General features: G+C 39.7%; 2 protein-coding genes across 2 annotated transcripts in view; one reads left to right on the top strand and one right to left on the bottom strand.

Moving 5' to 3' along the window:
• Positions 1-9,650, bottom strand: part of LOC101863073 (ABC transporter B family member 25) — a 26,295-nt gene extending 16,645 nt beyond the window's left edge. Inside the window, exons 1-3 of the mRNA XM_035973442.1 lie at positions 9,521-9,650; positions 2,700-3,026; positions 1,647-2,152 (exon numbers count right to left, since the gene is read on the bottom strand). Coding sequence (XP_035829335.1) covers positions 1,647-2,152; positions 2,700-2,940 — 747 coding nt within the window. The 5' untranslated portion in view covers positions 2,941-3,026; positions 9,521-9,650. The remainder of the gene's footprint in view (positions 1-1,646; positions 2,153-2,699; positions 3,027-9,520) is intronic.
• Positions 9,651-9,751: 101 nt separating this feature from the next.
• Positions 9,752-19,133, top strand: LOC101863317 (the record flags this gene model as incomplete). Its single annotated transcript, XM_005112308.3, is given in 2 exon segments — positions 9,752-9,831; positions 18,753-19,133. Coding segments are annotated over 2 exon segments (357 nt in total). The 5' UTR covers positions 9,752-9,798.
• Positions 19,134-20,013: the final 880 nt, after the last annotated feature.

The following is a 20,013-nucleotide window of genomic DNA, read 5'->3' as shown; positions in this document are numbered from 1 at the left end:
ACCCACCACACACACACACACACACACACACACACACACACACACACACACACACACACACATGATTTAGATAATTAAATAGGGTAGAATTGACAACCACTGCTGTTCTTGAAGAAAACAATGCCAAACATGTTTGAAATAAAGACTGTACAGTGTAGCATTGGTGGCCTAGTGGTTAGGCTTCCGGACTCGTAATCGTTAGGTTGTGGGTTCGGGGGATTGAACTGCGGGCCCGACGTTGTGTCCTTGGGAAAGGCACTTTACAAAATTTTTCCTTACTTCATTCAGGTGGGAAAGGGTACCCGGCCATAGACAGCGAAAGATCTTGTCAGTAAGTTAGTGTTTTAGCGCCTATAAATGGCTGCTTACACTGCATGCTTCCCAGGAAGTTGAGGTTGTTTCAGAATGCAATCAGGTCAGCTGGGGTAATAGTATAGATTGCGAAGCGCATACAGCTTGCTGTTGAGCGAGGATTTGCGCTATACAAAGGCTATATATTATTATTATTACAGGGGACAGAGCTTGTGGTTGAGAGGGAATTAGCACTATACAAATGCTATCTATTATTACCTATCATAAAATATATGATTGTAAATGTTTTATATCCTTCTTGACAAAACATAGATCATTATGGAGGCCGGCTGCTTCAGCCCAACAACTCAGGCAGAGTGGGACACAATATCAAAGAAGACAGACAGTAACATGTGAAAGAGAACTGCCTCATCCGTTTTGTTTTGATAAGAGTTATGCGGCACTTGCAACACATTAAGGTCATATAAATGCAGAAGATTAGAGGTGTTACAAGAGAGTAACAAACACAAAAAAGAAGGAGGAGAGCTAAGGGTGATAGATGTTTAACAGGAAAGAAGGAGCAAACCACATCAGAGCACCTGCCAACCACTCACTACCCCATCTGGGAATCGAAGTCAGGTATCCAGCATGTAATAGCAATGAGCTTGACTTTTAAATCAAAGAAGCCAGTACACACTTGAGGTGTAATGTTTTGCGCGTTCGTGTATTTGGTTGAGCACATGTTTAAGAGCCTATTTCAGTTCAGAAAAAGAGGAAAATTAAAAAGTTCTTGTTGTAAAAACAACATCATTGTCTAACCCCACTTTTCCAAACCAACAACAAACACAGTGCAAAACAAAAAAACAAACAAAAAAATGTTCACGAATCAAATTTGTTTTTCGTTTGAGTAAAGAGAAGCACACCAACACAATGACGGTCATTTGGTAAGGGGAAAAAGCAGGACAGACAGACAGACTGAAACAGCAGAGGGAGAGATAAGAAACTGGAACTGCATGAGGCACCCTCCAAACACCCGGGGCAACTTTAAAACAAAAGAAACAAAACAAAACAAAACAAAAACTACCCTTTCAAAAGTCATCTTGTCAAAAGTATTCAAAGACTAGAATGCAAGTTTTTTTAAAGTCAGAACAGTTACAAAGAGAAAAGGGAGAACGCATTACTAAATAAAGAAACCACTGTGAAGAAAATACTGACTATTTTTATTTTAGAGGTGTTACAAGAGAATAAAATGCAAAGAAAAGAAGGAGGAACAACAAGGAGGATAGATGTTCGATAGGAAAGAAGGAAAGAAGAAGCAAACCACACTAGAACACCCGTCAATCACCCATACTTACTGGTTTTGCCAGGCTGACCAAGCGCAACAAGCTGGCGCTGCGGGGTATAACTTTTCCTTCCTTGTCCACCTCCTGCCCTTCCCTGTTGTACAACTTCTTCACTCGTTGTCTGGCCAACATCCTGAGCCCTAACCCGGATCCACAACTCAGCAGCAGAATTATCATATTAGTCGTTATTGTCCAAATAACACACGCGTAGTACGTCGAGTGCATCCCTGGGTAGCTGTCATTACGTAAAATCTCTTTCAGTATCAAACCTCCCTTCACGATAGAAAACGCAGCCACGGCAAACGAGAGTAGAATTGTAGCCATGAACAGTTTTTTCTGCCGCGACTTGAGAATGGTGTTGTAGCCCACATCTATTGACAGGATGAAGGTTTTCTCGGCGTAGTAGGCCAGGGTAAAATAGAGGGGACATGTCAAGAATGAGATGAGGGCTATGTCAAAGACTGACAGCACCAGGTCGTAGTGTTTTATATTCTGGATGAAATACTCCGAGTCCCCACCTGTGAACAGAAATATCCTCATCTTCAAAATCATCAACATCATCATCATCACCACAACTATGATACCAATATCTATGATATTATCATTACCACCAGTATTACAACTATTATCATCATCGTCATCATCATCACCACAATCATCATCATCATCATCATCATCATCATCATCATCATCATTATTTTTGGTACAGTTGCAAAACAGAAAAAGTCTTGCATACTGATACTATGTAACAAGAACATCGTCACACTCTAACCATGCATCCACCAATTTGCAATTGTACTTATATTTTTTAATTACTCATATTATGGACGAACATGTATGGTATGTGTATCAAAAGCGGGTGGTAAGTGGGTGCTCTGGTGTGGCCTGCTCCTTCTTTCCTATCAAACATCTGTCTTCCTGATCTCTCCTCCTTCTTTTTTTATGTATGTTACTTTCTTTTAACACTTCTGATTTCAGGCACTTAAATTACGACCTTAAAGTAATGCAAGTGCCGTAAAACTTTTACTAAAACTAAAAGGTATATCAAATATTGTTTCCCCTTACCTGTGAGCCACAAGACAATCGTCACCACCGAGCAGAGGAAGACGACGACCCTGAAGACAACGCTGAACCGGAGCAGCGGGTACTCGTAACGAAACTTGACCGCACCCTCGTCTGCGTCCGTGGTCCCGTTAGGTGAGCCAGTCAACACCTCGTCGTTGGGTGCCGTTGAATGATCCATGGTGGAGTTGCTCTGAACATGCAAGTGCTGTTCATCTTCCTTACGGCCGCCCCCAGGACCCATCTTGAGCAACTTTACGTCAAGCACTTGCGGGTTCTTTATAACAGAGTCCTCAGAGTGGTTCACTGATCCGTTGTGTTGGTGAAACTCTGAACACAAAAAAAAACAAATAAATATGTACAATATTGGTTGTGTGTTTTTATCCCTCTCCTCCTTCTCTTCTTCCACTTTTCAAATAAAGTAAGACAAACAGGTGTCAAACAACCTTCTACAGGTGGTGCTGCACTTTCATGATGACAGAGTGAGTGTAGATTGTATTTCTATGATCATAATCAAATGTTTTATCTGGAGCAGACATTGGTGGTCAAAGTTCTCCATCCCCCTCTTTCATTCAAGGCCCTCATGAATGAGTTGGGGGGCTCTCGTGGCCTAGAGGTTAAGGAGTTCGCCTATCATTCAAAGGTCCTGGGTTCGAATCTGGATAGCAACAGAAAAATTTTCTTCTCTAAAAATGTATTGTCTCCTTTCACCTCCTTTCCGGCTCTCTAGCAAAGTTCAGTCATCTGTTTTCGTCTCCGCTTTCTGCCCTCACCCCTCACCTCCTTTGCCCCCTCCTCATGGCTCCTGACTCTTTCTGCAGCCTTTCTACTGCTACTCCTTGACTCCTTCTAACTGCTGTCTTTCAGCCACACCCCTGGTCTTCTGGTAGGAAATATCTGCACCTAGCCTTCTCCGACAAGGGCGAAAAATATCTGAGGGCCCGGGTGCAAGTTGCGCATATCAAAGATCCCTCTGTGGTCTAAAATCGATAAGAGTTGGTTTCGGCCGCCACCCGGGCAAAATTCAAAATTTCCTACAAACTGAAAATGTTTGGTGTGTCTCGGCGCTCATATGACCTTATACAGTTGCGAGCGCCGTAAAACACTTACCAGACAAACAACAATTTTTAATGAATGAGTGATTGCTCATTGTGTTGTCAGTTGCACAGGTGTTTAGGATATGTAAGAATCTTGTTCGTTTGTATTCCATACTTAGTTGTCTCAAGATATGGTTTTTTTTAATATGTAAGGAAAAAGCTAATCTTCCACAGTTTACAAGGACCTCAACACTGTGCCTCCATATCTTTTCCCCCTCATCGAAAAAAAAAACCCCAACTGAATCAATCCAATCAATAAAAAATAATCTTGTCTACTACGTCACCGTAATATTCATTTACTTATCTATGTACAAGTAGAAATAAAGTGAGTAACGCCATAGAGTGCTCTGAGGAAAATCAAGATGAGAAACACGAACCCCAGTAAAGGCTGAGGAGAATCACAAACCCCACTAAAAATGGAGGATGATATACAAAGGAAAAACAAGAGCCCCAGTAAAAAGCAAAGGAAATTTATACAGAATGAGAAACATGAACACTGGAAAAAACTTGAGGAAATGCAAGATGAGAAATATTCCAATGTCTGTGGTCTACTATTAGCATCCTCCAACAAGCTGACTTGAAATCTTTCGAAATTAGCAAATACATCAGTTAAAAATTATTTCTGTTCTCTCAGAACAGTTGATGGAAGACCACCTTAAAACTATAGTAAAAAAGCAGTCATTTCCACCACTCACATAAGTAGTCAGCAGAGGGCACTGTCAAACAGATATTTAAAAGCCACTAAAATGATGATGAAATCATCAGTATAATTGTAAAGCACCTAGAACCTGCGTTCTTGTAAGAATATGAGATATGTGTATTTATAAATGAAATCTATAATTATGACTATGACTATGACTATTATTATTATTATTATTATTATTAAATCAACACTAACATTAATATTAATACACATGGATTATTATGATTATTATCATCATTATTATTATTATTACCATACTGTTTTGAAAAAATTGTTGAACAATTGTTCCAAATAAAGAAGACCATTGGAACACAGCATACTCATTTCATGAAGGAAATAAGAGTGTTTATCTAACCTATGGCAATTGATTTTTATTTTCTGACATTGGTACACCCATACATTGTAGGCCTACTTAGAAATATACAAGTAGGAGTAAAACAAAGCAAATGTATTTCTATTTTCAAAAGATTTTCAAATTAATTGCGCAGGCCATGTAGATTTATTAAAAGTTACAGCATCAACAATTTCAAATTTTTCCATTGATTATCATAATTATGTTGAACCTTACACAAGTTCCTCTGTAAAACAGCAAGAAACTTATCAACCACAAAAAAATATGCCAAGTCACATAGCTGAGAAGGTCATGTCTCAACTCTCTTACAAATCTCACCTTTAGTCTCCATCACACTTTATCCTTAACAAACAATTGAGGTGATAGACAAAACAATTTTAGTCTGGTCTAAAACTATGAGGGATGGCTAACTATTTCTATTAACAGCTGCAACAAGCAATTAATTAAAGGCACCAGCAAAAATGACTCAAACTAAAAAGTTGAAATTTGTTACAGGAGGTTATATATACTGTTTTTCAGGGTTCAAATGTTATCTCCAGTGCACAAGCAAAGTAAGGAGCCCTTATCAGAAAACCTTATTTAACCTCTTTCTTTTTTTTTTTTTTTGCAGTGCAATTTTTAAATGGAACTGGGTCGCAAAAACCAAGACCTCTTTTCTCCTGCGAAAGATATGAGAAGAAATTGTTACCAATAGATAAAGAACAGTAAAAAGAGACAAAGTAACACTGCGACGACTAATACATTGCTATGAATTCAAGAGATGAAGAAGATGTGTCCCTACATTTTGCAGTTGTAGTTCCTTTCAAGGAATGCTGATTAAAAATGCACCTCACTGAGAGCCCAATGCACTTCATTTCATAAAGTAAGTTTTTATGGCCGTAGTTATTTAAACATTACTAAATGTCATTAATATTTACACCAACCAATGTGTTACTGAGTTCTACAATGTGCTACTGAGCATTATATTACTGCACTTTCTACAACTCACTAAGCCTACATGTACATGTAATTCAATTTACATTTAGAAGAACCTTTTCCTTTTCATACAATTTTCTATCAGATTCAACATTTTTATCACACAATTGGAGCACTCTTTTTCAAACTGATGTATCATTGTATGTAACATGTGAGAGTAAAGCAAACTGAGTTTTTATTGTGATGGGAGCTATTACTCCGCTGGGCAGTATGGGCTCACATTTTGCTTGTAACAAGCCAAGAGTCAGTAATTTTTTTTTTGCGAGACTGGACAGGCACAGCACATGTCTGTGGGGCAAAAAGCCAAACAAAAGGTTTCTAAAAATTCAAAACTGAAGCGATAGTATTCCTACAAGTCAAATGTGAAAGCATGATGTAGAATCCAATATGACCCACAAAATTCTTTCACTTTCATAAATATCTACCCCAACTCCCCAGCAGCAGTCCCAATAAGATGACTAATATGATGTATTCATTAAAATTTTCAAAATATAATAACTTTTACAACAGTGGTATTATAGAAAAGAATCTTGTCATTCAAAGAAACTAACTTCTACTTGGCTGAAAAATTATCATTTAGTCCTCCCCCCCCCCCCCCCCCCCAAAAAAAAAGTTTTTTAAATTAATAAATAAAAAATCATGGCACAGATGCAGGAAACTAATGACAGGTGTACAAAGAGTCCAATAGAACCTGATATTGTCACAATATGTTTGTTGTTTTTTTCTCACAAAACCTTGACCTCATAAAGACATTTCCTCATCTAACCTTGACATTTTTACTAAATAATGCTGTAGCAACAAAAACAGACAATTACCTTTTCATGAACTTGAAGGGTACACATGAATAATTAGATACTCAATGAATTGAAATAAACAGTTTCAGAAAATTCCTTTCTTATCAAATGCATATTATTCAATGTACCCTGCACAAGTAGCCAAAGTTTCCCTAGAATTAGGGCCTACATGATGAAATGGCAGGCTGCAACAGGTAAACAATCAGTGTATTTGAATGTTTCAATCAAACAAAAAACCACAATCCCTTTTCACGTCACCTCAATCCAACAATGTCATTTTCAGCGAGAAGTGTTGAGCGACAATTTACTTGCAATAGCAGTGTCTTTTGTTCATCATTCTATCGTTTTTTAGTAGCCTGCCGAGGGTAGAGCTCTTTCCGGCCATTAGACTCCCAGGTGAGAGCAATTATATTGAAATAATTGATGGTGTTCCAAAAAAAAGGAGAAGAATATATATATATATATATCTAAACAAAACCTTGAAAATCTTGAAAATATTCTTTAAAGAAAAGACAAAGCATTCTTTGAAAGATAAAATTCAACCTAACATCAAAACTTGCCTTAACAAACAATAGCCCAACTTCCTACAGTTGTTGTACAAAACTTAAAATGAAGACAATGATTAATTAGTCATTCAGTTTACTGTGGCATAACTCAAAAACAGGCATCATTATCACATTTACAGTACGCCCTATATTTGAAAAGAACAGAAACTTGTCACCAATAAGCGATGAAGTACATTATGTAGTCCTGATGCAAGAAGTATGGAAGATTACATCTGCTTTTACCTACTCACATTTTTTTCTGTTCCTGGAAATTAAAACCAGTACTATCATTGAATGTCAGCATGATTAGTACTATATATATACCATATCAGTTTCAAAGCCGATCTATAAGATAAAAAAGTCAGTCCCGAATTGTAATCTCTATAAAAAAGTTGTATAGATAATAATGTTCACTGTTTTTACTAATCTTAATGCAAACTTTATAGGACAAATTGTTGTGACCGGCGCAAGAATCAAACTCATTGCAAGTTACTTGTGTTTACTTTTTCTATGCCAAAATGTAAGGCCAAATACCTCATCAGACTTGGCAATTCTGTAAAATGTGTGTGGCTGAGCACAAAATATAATCTCAAATCACCCTTTAAGGTGTTGTGACGGAGAGATCAGGAGGGTAATTAAGTAGTGTTAACAGTAATTCAACGAAAATTTAAAAGCTTTAAAAACAAAATGTCTACACAAAATTTTGTTTAAAAAATGGAATGAATTTCTCAGAAATAATGAAGTGTTGGAAAAAGCTGGGATTGAAGATATATACTACAACCATAAAGAGGAGAAGAGAGAGACATTTGGGACATGTTTTGAGAAGGGCATAGATTATTTATGCCCCACTCTTTTTTTTCTTTTTTTATTTAGTAAGTGTTTTACGGACCTCGCACTGCATTAGGTCGTGTGATCGCACAGGACACATTAAACATTTTCAGTTGGTAGGAAATTTTGAATTTTGCCCGGATGGCGGCTGAAGCCTACTTTTATCAATTTTAGACCACCAAGGGATCTATAACATGCACTACTTGCACACAGGACCTCCAAGATCTTTCGCCCTTGTCCGAGAAGGCTATCTATATCTTTCCTACCAGAAGATCAGGGGGGGTGGCTGAAAGACAGCAGTAAGCATTAGGAGCCAAGGAGAAGCAGTAAAAAGGCTGCAGAAAGAGTCAGGCACCCGGAGAAGGGGGAGAAGGAGGTCTCTCTCTCTCTTTCTTCTGGCGCTGAGGCGTCATAAACAGTCAGCGATGCCGACAGCACGCAGGAACTCAACACTTGCCTTGGGGGTCCTTAAAAAGTGCTGAAAGTGGGTAACTGAATTGTCGCAGCAGACAGGTTCTGGAGGTGAGGGGGTGGGGGCAGAAAGTGGAGACGAAAGCAGACGACAGAACATTGCAACAGAGCAGGAAAGTGAAAGGAGACAATTTAAGAGAAGAAAACTTTTCAGTCCCTACCAAGATTCAAACCTAGGACCCTTGATTGAGATGCGAACACCTAAAACCTCGAGGCCAGGAGAGCCCCCATGCCCTATTCAGTCATGGTACTGAGGACCAAAACGAAAAGGTAGAAGAGGTAGACCAACTGAAAGCTATAGGAGGAGTAAAATCAGAAATAAAGCAATCACCCATGGTTGTTACTTATGAAGTGATCTTCATCACATATTGGTCAGACCATATATAAGAAAATGAATGTGTTTACTTATTGACTGTCTCAAAGAGAAGCTGTAGTGTAAGTATTATAATTTTTAGTTTGTTGCTATTACAGTAGAAAAGGCCATTCATCTAAAAAAAAAAATTTGCAAAAAATGTGGTAAAACAGGATGGAAGGGGCATCCCCCCTCCCTCCCCACCCCCACCCCCTCGCCTCTGAGTGGTCCAAAACGAGGAACTTAATACGCAGTTAGGCTTAGTGTAAAGAGTTCAAAATATTCAAATAAAAACAAGAATCAAATATTCCAAAAACAGTTCATTTGCGAGGAATATAAAGTCGATATTCGTGTAAAACGGAAGAAAATAAAACAAGAAAAGGGATATATTATAGACCTACTGGCTGCTATATATAGAGTCTATATATACAGTACCTGAGCATGAAACGGTGGTGAAAATAAATTTTAAAATAATGCCACAGTTTTAAAATTTAAGCCAAAGCAATCAGTGAATGAAGCCCTTTCTGTTAGGCCTACTGTTAGCATTTGTTTTTTAAATAAATGATATAGATCTAGATCTAGATGAGGCTATAAAATTCGGCATTTTCATTGATATTGAACCGCCTAGACCTAGTCATGATGACATATGATATTTAGTATAGATCTAGATTCTAGATCTACATTGATATAGAATCTAGTCCACTGACCTGTGCCTGTGTCAAGATCTAGGCCTCAAAAGTGTGACAGAAGATGATAGGCCTAGAGCCCTTTATAGGACTGAGCTTGGTTTGGTTGATGAGTCAGACACAAAAATGAATGTTCTGGATTCAAGTCCTAGATATAAGTCCTGAACCCAGAGTCTAGGCCTATCATGGCCTGTGACTCCAGTGGCGATGAGAGGCAGCGGCCAGTAGAATCACTTTCTAATTTTAACACAGTGCAATAGTCAATGGGATGACTCAATCATCAATGCATAAAGAATTCAATGGGCAATGCTCCTTTCGCCGCTGTTACTGAGGTACGTTAATAACAAAAAGGATAAATGCCCTACCATCCTTGCTGTTGTTGTCAATGACTCTTACTCAACAACTCAACACCACCCACTTTTTGAACTCTTTTAACCTTTCTCTTTCCATCATCCGCCGGGTCAGACAAAAACCAGTGATCCTTTATATACTATGTTTTTACCTTGATGTACCGGAACAGAAACGCATCGCGGTTGAAAGACTTGGAACGAAGCCTCAAGTCAATTTTTGAGACCGTTTGCCTGATTATATTTTTATTATTCGTTTTTCAGAAAGACCAAATTGATTTCAGTGGTAATAGTTCTAATGGTATGAACTTCTTATTCCAAATGCTTTTTTACATGTGTGCGAGATAAAGTAAAATACTGAGGGAAAAAAATGTGATTTCGTAAATTCGTCGCATCTCTTGCAATTTCTAACCTATACATCATATCATGATAAATTTGATATTGATAAATTTATCGCCCACACAGTATTTGTCGCATTAGATCTATATCATAATTTCATTTTGTTCGTGAGAGATAGATTTTACAACTACATGTGCTGGCGCGCGCGCACACACACACACACACACACACACACACACACACACACACACACACACACACACACACACACACACACACACACACACATACATACATACATACATACATACATACACACACAAATAAACACACAAACACACACACACACACACAGACATACATACATACACACACAAATAAACACACACACACACACACACACACACACACACACACACGCAGGGCCGCGTTAACTAAGTGCGGGGCCCTAGGCTGTCCAAGAGCCGCGGGGACCCTCGATGACGTTGATGCTACTTCTGTAAAACGTGATTAGATGTAGGCCTACCGGTATACACCAATAATATGGATTAAGTCGACGACAAGCACATTTATAGATCTACTTCTGTTACAAAGCATGAGGCAGTCGAAACCTAGCGGCAGCAGCCACAACAACAGCAACAGCGGTAGCATCAACATCCTTCTCATCAACATCAACAACAACAACAACTGTAAAAACAACAGCAATACAAATAACAAACAACAACAACAATTCAACAAGAGGACAATTTTTTTTTGTTGAAAAAATTTTGCAAGCGCGGGCCCCTTGAGGCGCGGGGCCCTAGGCCACAGCCTAAACAGCCTTACGGGTAACGCGGCCCTTTTTTTTTGTTGAAAAAATTTAAAAAATTTCACACACACACACACACACACACACACACACACACACACACAGCCTAAACAGCCTTACGGGTAACGCGGCCCTGCACACACACACACACACACACACACACACACACACACACACACACACACACACACACACACAAACGCGCGCGCGCACGTTATAAATGTATAAAAGAAAAGTTTGACTAACGTTGTAAGTGATTGACGTGGCCGTGACGCGACTCAATGCTGTACCATGTTGTGATATTACAGTAGGAGTAGGCTGATTGTTCCTTTTTTTTTAATGAACGATAAACGTCCACTCGATAGAAAAGAGTGGCAGATTTCTCCGTCCATCGGGTTCCTCGGGCAGTATCCGCCTCGCTAAACCAGTGGGCACAAGGCCGGAGGAAAAGCTGAGAACAGATACTACACTTTGATTTTCAAGGCGTAGGCTAAGCCTTCACCCAAAACAAAAGGTGAACGCAGTTTAATATATATATGAAATATCTTTGGATTTTCTAATCATTGCTTTTTCTCGCTGAAGAGTGAATAATAAGAGTAAGTGCCAGCTTGTATTATAATTTTTCAACTCAAATTAATTTTTGGCAAGTAAAAAGTCTTGTGTAAAACCCTCAAACCCATTTTTTAGTACCGGTAGGGAACAAGCAGAAGTTCTAATAGAGGAATGATATGTTGTAAGAAATTTAGCAGAACCAGATTTTTCGTAGACATTTTGTCTAGATATATTAGATCTAAAATCTAGATCTAGATCTAGATCTAGATCTAGATCTAGACTAGATCTAGATCTACACAATTCTACACTTGTGTAGAATTCTGTGGGTATACCTTGTTTTATACGTTTGATCAGGTTTGATTGACAGACACTTATATTATCTGGCTGTCCAACCATTGCGAGTGTAAACAAAACAAACATTTTCAACTTTCACTTTCAACATTTGTGTCGAGAATTTGATTCATCATTGTTGAGTGCTGTTGTAGCAAGGGGGAAATTTATTTTGTTCTTCTGTGAGTTGGGCAAGGGTGTCAGGGTTGTATAGAATCTAGATTTAGATCTAGATTCTAGAATCTAGATCTAGATCTAAACTGTGTTCTCTTTAGCGTGTCCTTTTGATCTAGAATCTAGATTCTACATCTAGAATCTAGATCTAGATCTAGATCTAGATTAGATGTTCGCCTCTCATTCAAATTTCCTGGGTTCGAATTAGACTTTAGATCTAGATCTAGATATCTAGATCTAGATCTAGATCTAGAACTGGATATCTATATATATCTAATATCTAGATCTAGATTTAGATATAGATCTAGATCTAATTTTTCTCTATCCGTGGTAAAATTAAAGTAATAAAATATCGGAAGGACTTCCGTAACGAGCGACCACCCCATCAAACACAATAAAGAAGAGGCCTAATCCTAACCCTAACGCCTAACCCTAACCCTAACCCAAACCTTAACCCTAACCCAAACCCTAACCCAAACCCTAACCCTATCCCTATCCCTAGATCTACCCCTACCCCTAGCCCTCAATTCTGCTCTGTCTCATAGTGGTCGCTCGTTACGGAAGTCCTCCCAAAATATCTAATTCACTGAGCCTGATGAGGTAATTTCAACATTACGTTTAAGTTGATGATTACGGGACAGAGTGATAAGAGGAGCCAGTAGGAGTTATAAATATAACATGCCTCTAAGGCACTCGTGATGCCATTAATAACTGAATAGACCATCGCTTTAGACTTTAGAAGAGCAGCCGGAGATTTTGCGTACTTTAAATACTGAGCTCCCTTTGCGCAATTCGAAATTCGAAGCACAAGGGGATATATATGACATGCGATTAAACGTAGAAAGGCGCAAACTATTTTTAGGTACGGCGCCCATCTTGTTTGATGTCACACCAGGATTCCCCTCCGATCACGTGACTACATCTAAGTATAGCCTACCGCATGGCACAAAAGATGGAAGTATCTCTATTTTATAACGCTTAATTTACACTACGTTCTCGGAAGTTCTGATGGCCGAATAGACTTGCGTGTCTGCGTTTGAAGTCATGCAATGATTTTGGGAGCGGTTCGATTCCGGTCCCTGACTATTTTTTGTTTTTCTCTTTTCCTCCTCCTGACTGACCGACAGTCTCATAAATTATAATTTGTAGAGCTGCTTTGAAGTTTGTTTGTTTTTTAATGTATATTAGTGATGAAGAATGCAGGAGGGGGGGGTTGATCTAGATCTTGTCCTCCAGCGTCTTTACGGCAATTTTCGTGCACTTCCATCTTTAGTACCATGCGGTTGGCTATACTTAGATGTAGTCATGTGATCTGAGGGGAATCCTGGTCTGACGTCAGACAAGATGGGTGCCGTACCTAAAAATAGTTTGCGTCTTTTTATGTTTAATGGCATGTATATGGGTACCCACCACTGCTTCAAAGAGTAAATTTTTACTTTCACTCCCATACACAGATGCACTGCTTCGGGGGTCAAACTGCAGTACTGTTAGCTGCAGATCACACATAAAGCCACTAAAACTGTTGCAAATCAATTATTTTCAAGAAAATTTCAAATTTAACTCTGTAAAATATCAAATTATGGGTTAAAACAGGGAGGCATGCCTGTCCCTGGAACCCCCCAATTGGTCCAAAGCACGTCCATCTCGATTAAGAACTATCAAATATTTCAAAAACTATTAATTTGTGACGGAATGAAGTTGATATTCGTGTTCAGCACATCAATATTTAGTAGAAAATGGACAACTGGTAGCTAAGTGTGAGACGGGAGGGAAAGTAAAACAATACCCTTCGAAGCGCAGCGGCGAAATGGTACCCACCACCGCTTCGAAGCTCACCGAATGTGGGTTTTTTTTTTGTATGCTGGCATACTTAACTCCTCTTGTCTGATGCGATATATTCACAGTGGTGGTGGGTGGACTAAAATTTGGGTGGGGCTTAGGTTGCTTCCAGTTCTTTACCACCAAATAGCAAGTAATAAGAACCAAACAGTGATGATTTTTCTATATACTCACAGTGAGCCACAACAGTTTGAGAACCATTCAAACGAGAAGAGTTGCCTTTGTTTTCCATCTCTTTGTTCTTAGTTAAATTCTTGTTGATGGTGGGGACGAAGCCGATTCATCTCCAAATTTCCTCTTATCAGTTTTCGTGTGATGAAAAAGTTGCCTTAAAAGTAGTTTGACCTGATTTATAACTGTTAAATCTCAGCGGCACAAACACAAACATGCACACACAGCACTTCAAAATTAATACTTCTACTATGAGCTGAATTAGGCAGTGTAGTCGAGAAAGTTGAACGCATCCAGAAAAGAACCAATGAGCGCTTAGGTAGGCTATCTGTCAGTGGGGGGAAAGTGTGTCGTAAACTTTCACCCCATTGTCAGGGCTAGGAGAGCGTGAGCCCTCGGTACAGTGTTATTTTTTCCCAGTCTTTTACCTTTTTACCCGAAGAGTTTCATTAAGGACGGGCTGTGGGAAAAGGGCTCATCTTCTATGAGCCCTAAAGACATTTGATTGGCTGCTGGGTTACTATAGTTGTAAGCGGTGATAACAGTGATTGGATAAGCGAGCAAGCCGCTAAGTTGATCACTCTGTGTTCATTGCGTGAGGCATAACGGTTTCAACTGCTTATTTCATTATGGAGAAACTTTCATTTACTTTGGGACTGAATTGGGGCTGGTGGGTGGAGAAGGGGAAGGGGCTCAAGCCCGTGAGCCCTGCACTACCCACCGCCAATGTATATTCGAAGTGTAGTGTAAGGCTATATGGGTACCCACCACCGCTTCGAAGCGCAGCGAATGTTGTTTTTTTTTGTATATTGGCACACTTAGTTCCCCTTGGACAATATGATTGGAAGCAAAAGGCTTATATGAGAAACCACAATCGCTTCGATGCGCAGCGAATGTTGGGGTTTTTGTTATGTATTGTAGGCTGACAGACGCACTTAGCTCCCCTTGTACAGTTCGACTCGACATTCGAAGCACAAGGTTATAAATGTTGTGCTGTGATGTCATCGCATCGCGGGGCGGTGTGTCGTGCGTGATTAGAGCCAGTCGTGTTTTTACCACAAAGAAAAAAAAAGAATCAGCCAGCCACCATAGCCTATGAGGAGATCATCCAAAAGGTTTATACAGTTTGAGGGTAGGCCTAGGTGCTGTGGGGGGATGGCAGGCGGGGACTAATGAAATGAGAGAGTGAAGAGTACAGTGGAGTCCTCTTATAACGAGTCCTGAAGCAACGAGAAGTCTGTTATAAATACACTTCTAAAACCCTGTTTTTTCCCATCTTTATCTTTGTAAATAAAATACTGCTATTGCGCAATCATGCAGTCACGCGAGTCGGTTATAACGGAATAGTGCTGCTGCTGTGCACAGCACACAGACCAATTTCACATATAAAACCTCGCCAGTTGAAAAAGTTATTGGTGATCCAGCCAAACAAAGAATGGAAGAGCCCACGCGAACCAACAATGAAGGCCGGGGCGAATGAGTGGGGAGGGTGTGGCATGCGCAGACAAGCAGAACGCATCGCGTGATAGGCCAGCCCAGTCTAGATTATCTAGGCATACCGTGCCTCTCACTTCTGTGGTGAGGGATGTAGAGGTCACAATGCTGTGATAGATGAAGTGAATGTGTGACGTGAGCAAGCAGACGCAACGCACCACAAGGTGTGGTGGGGTGGGGGACAACACAGCGGGCGAGTTAGCCTAGAGCCAGAGCCCCTTCTTTCTGATCGCCAACGCCGAGCTGTCAATATTGCTAGGGCAAGAGAAAGAAACCTGATTTGATTTTTGATCAAGTAAGACCGTGAGATCATGTTGAACAAAATCACTAGGGGAAATACAAAAAGGAATAAAGAGAACACCAAACTCATACATTAGGCCTACTTTACTATTTCCCTTGAATTTATTACTGGATCCCTTACAACGAGAATCCTGCTATAACGGACATTTTGCACCGGTCCCCTCCCTCTCGTTAACAGGATTCCACTGTATTATAAGGGGTGCTGGCAAGGATAAAAATACACTTTACACACTTCGCTGTTACACTCACATTGCCCTTTGTCTCAATCTCTATTCCATTGTCTGTGCTCTCTTACTTCATGGCTGCATTGTTGATTGTTGGAGTATATTCTGTTCCCTTGCTTTTGTCCTTTTTAGACCGGTTCTTTGATCGCTGCACTGTTGTGTAATTTTTTAGATTGCAGTGTCCTTCAGACTGCAAATTTACATTCCATTTCTGTTTTATTTGTTCAGAATTATAGGCATAATTTGTAGTGTTATTATTAGGCCTATTATGCTGCCAACAGAATTCTCTTGAACCTTTTAACCCTTTATTGCTTGAAGTCTTTGCTTATTTTATATGCAAATCTGTGCAGTTAAATTTAGTGTGATTTGATCAAATTGTGCCATATCAAGCAAACGCACGGGAAGTATTGTTTGGCAGTTATTTTAGGAATAACGAAATATTAAGCTACCAATTAAATTTTTTTAACGCCAAAAGGCAATACATGTACAACCGAGCTAACGGCAGTGTTGTGCGACGCAGCGACATTGTGCGTGTGTGTTAGATCTATCGCTCGCCGCTCGCTCGGTAAAAAGTATTCCTCTTGTCCAAGTCCCTCCTCCTCCCCCCCCTCCCCCTTTTTTTTTCAAAGCAGACACTAGACATGAGTGGTCACCTGTTTTTGTCATTCCCCTTTGCAACAGTCACCTTTTTGTTATTTTTTTAAAAAACCCAAAGAAACCAATGTTTCATCACTGCACTCGATGCGCAAGCTGTGGATGCTATACATAAAGAGGCAGACACACACTGGGCTGAGAATCACTGGATGAATACAATGTAGTGCTGTGGCTGTGAATAGTGAATATATTCAACAAAGAATGCTGATGATAAACTCATCATATTAGGCCTCGCCTTAGGCCTACATGTACATGTATTTTTAAATAACTATTCGCACACGGTATTTGAATAGCACGAATAGTGACATTGCTCTCGGAAGCTTTGATGATTTTTTGAAAACTCAAAATCGCACAGTACTAGTTCGAATGGCCGAAAATTTTACTTCTCTAAAATTGTCTCCTTTCACCCCCTTTTCTGCTCACTAGCAATGTTCTGTCGTCTGCTTTCGTCTCCACTTTCTGCCTCATCTCCTTTGCCCCCTCCTCTGGGCTCCCGAATATTTCTGCAGCCTTTCTACTGCTACTTCTTGGCTCCTTCTACCGCTGTCTTTGAGCCACACCCCTGATCTTCTGGTAGGTAAGATCTATACCTAGCCTTCTCGGACAAGTGGAAAAGCCTCGGAGGTCCCGTGTGCAAGACACGCACATTAAAGATCCCTTGGTGGTTTAAAATCGATAAAATTAGCTGCGGCTGCCACCCGAGCAAAATTCAAACAACTGGAATGTGTAATGTGCCCCGCATGCTCATATGACCTTATGCAGTTACGATCGCCGTAAAACACTTACAATACAAACAACGAAAGGGAAAGGACGTCTGATAAAACAGTTCCGTATGACTACACTGAGTAGACTAAATTAACGAAGTGGCATCGGTGGCCATGGCCTAGTTAGTGGAGGCTCTAGCTCGGACTGGAAACCAATTAGTGTAATATAATGTTGTTCAAATAAAACATATATATCTCAAAAATGAATAATCTGCAACGGATATAAAGTCAAAATTTGTGTTTAACCAGATATAAATAAAAGAACAAGAAAAGCGCTATACAACAAGATAGGCTACCTGATAGTAAAATAATTTCATTTTTTCTTAAACATGATGAGCTCATTTCAAACAGAGCAATCAGTATGTTTCATGGGAGACTTTTTATATGTCCATTATTCAATTAGGGCGCAACTATCATAGGGCAGGGGATTAACTCAATGAGCTACATGCACACGTAATGTGCCATGTGCAGGCCTGCCACATTGTCAAAACCCCTGTTCGTGGTTACTTGTGGCAAGGGAAACTACCCATGAATAAATACAGTGGGTTAGCCCACAAAAGCTTACTTCCCTTGCATTTCTGATTTAACAGGGATCCGATATAACAGGACTTTTTCTCAGGTCCAACCATCCCTGTTATATCAGGTTTCCATTGTACTTCTTTTATTTGAGTGTTTATTTTTTTTAATGATCACCACTTACCACTTTTATGATAAAAACACAATAAATAGACTTTGTGTGTTCAGTTTCTTATTCACACTTGTCTGTTCTGAGGTGGAAGGCTTTAAAAGAATATTGGTCTGATAAGAAGGATCTGCTTTACTCCTGGTTTGGGGAATAACCCTCTCCAAGCATTTAGTTTAGTTTTATATATATATATATATATATATATATATTTATCATATCTGTCAGCCAGCTGTTCAGTTATATAAACCAAACCCCAAATTTAACCTGAAAAATTGTTGCACTTTCTTAATCTGTAAACATAATATAAGTAGCAGCATGTGCTTGAGAAATATTGTTTTTGAAATCTAAATTTTTAATGTTGAAAAAAAAAAATGCTACTTCTAAGACATGGAACCTGTGTACATGCATGATATTGACCTGTATATAAACGGAAGATGTAAATCTTAATATCGTTCAAATATCTATAAAAAGGTTCATTAAAATGCACGTCACTGAATGTTATAGTTATAAAACTTTATTTTAACCAATTTATTTATAATTTATACCAAACTTGTTCATGTCTTTGTTGACAGATCAAAATGTCGGAAAAGGTCAACTTGCAAAAGTGGGATGAGTCCAGCGATGGTCGGCTGACGAATGCAAACATGAAGAAGAAACTGGAGTCCATGGGCTACCGAACTTGCCGGTACATGTTTTCACCAGGCACGGACTTCCCAGACCACACCCACAACATTACCAAAATGGACGCCATCACCTCCGGGAGATTCCAGATGGGCATGTACGGACAGACTCTTGTGATGGAGCCGGGTGACATTCTTGAGGTGCCGAAGAATACGGTGCATAATGCTAAAGTTGTTGGTTCGGAAGATGTGACCTTCTTTGATTCTACGAAGTAAGAAGAGGCGATTCATGGACAGTGGGGGTGGGTGGACCAAAATTTGGGTGGGGCTTAGGTTTCTTCCAGTTTTTTACCACCAAATAGCAAGCAATAAGAATTAAACAGTAATGATTTTTCTATACTCACGGTGAGCCACGGCAGTTTGAGAACCATTCAAACAAGAAGAGTTGCCTTTGTGGGGACGAAACCGATTCACCTCCAAATTTCCTCTAATTAGTTTTCGTGTGATGAAAAAGTTATAACTGTTAAATTTCAGCAGCACAAACACAAACATGCACACACAGCACTTCAAACATAATACTTCTATGAGCCGGATTAGGCCGTGTAGTCGAGAAATTTGAACGCACTCAACAAAGAACCAATGAGCGCATAGGTATCTGTGTCAGTAGGGGAAAGTGTGTCGTAAACTTTCACCCCATTGTCAGGGCTAGGAGATCGTGAGCCCTCGGTACAGTGTTATTTTTTCCCAGTTTTCTACCTTTTTACAAGAAGATTTCATTAAGGACGGACTGTGGGAAAGGGGCTCGTCTTTGCTGAGCCCTAAAGACATTTGATTGGCTGCTGGGTTACTATAGTTGTAAGCGGGGACAACAGTGATTGGATAAGCGAGCAAGCCGCCAGGTTGATCACTCTGTGTTCATTGCGTGCGGTCATAACGGTTTCAACTGCTTATTTCGTTATGGAGAAACTTTCATTTCTTTGGGATAGAGTTGGGGGTGGTGGTTGGGGAGGGGGTAGGGGCTCAAGCCCGTGAGCCCTTCACTACCCACCGCCACTGTTCATGGATTCTTTTTCTATGATAATAGCCATAATACAATATAACACGGACAGTGATAGGTCGAACATGGAAAACTTGAAATCATGCATCCGTCAAACTGTGCCTGTGGTCCCTTTTTTTTTTTTACTCTTTGTAAGATATCCCTCGAACTACCGAG

This window comes from Aplysia californica, unplaced genomic scaffold, assembly GCF_000002075.1.
Source record: "Aplysia californica isolate F4 #8 unplaced genomic scaffold, AplCal3.0 scaffold01234, whole genome shotgun sequence".
Taxonomy (NCBI): Eukaryota; Metazoa; Mollusca; class Gastropoda; order Aplysiida; family Aplysiidae; genus Aplysia; species Aplysia californica.
The sequence above is the reverse complement of the archived record's forward strand: the minus strand, read 5'-3'. Positions and strand labels throughout refer to the sequence as shown.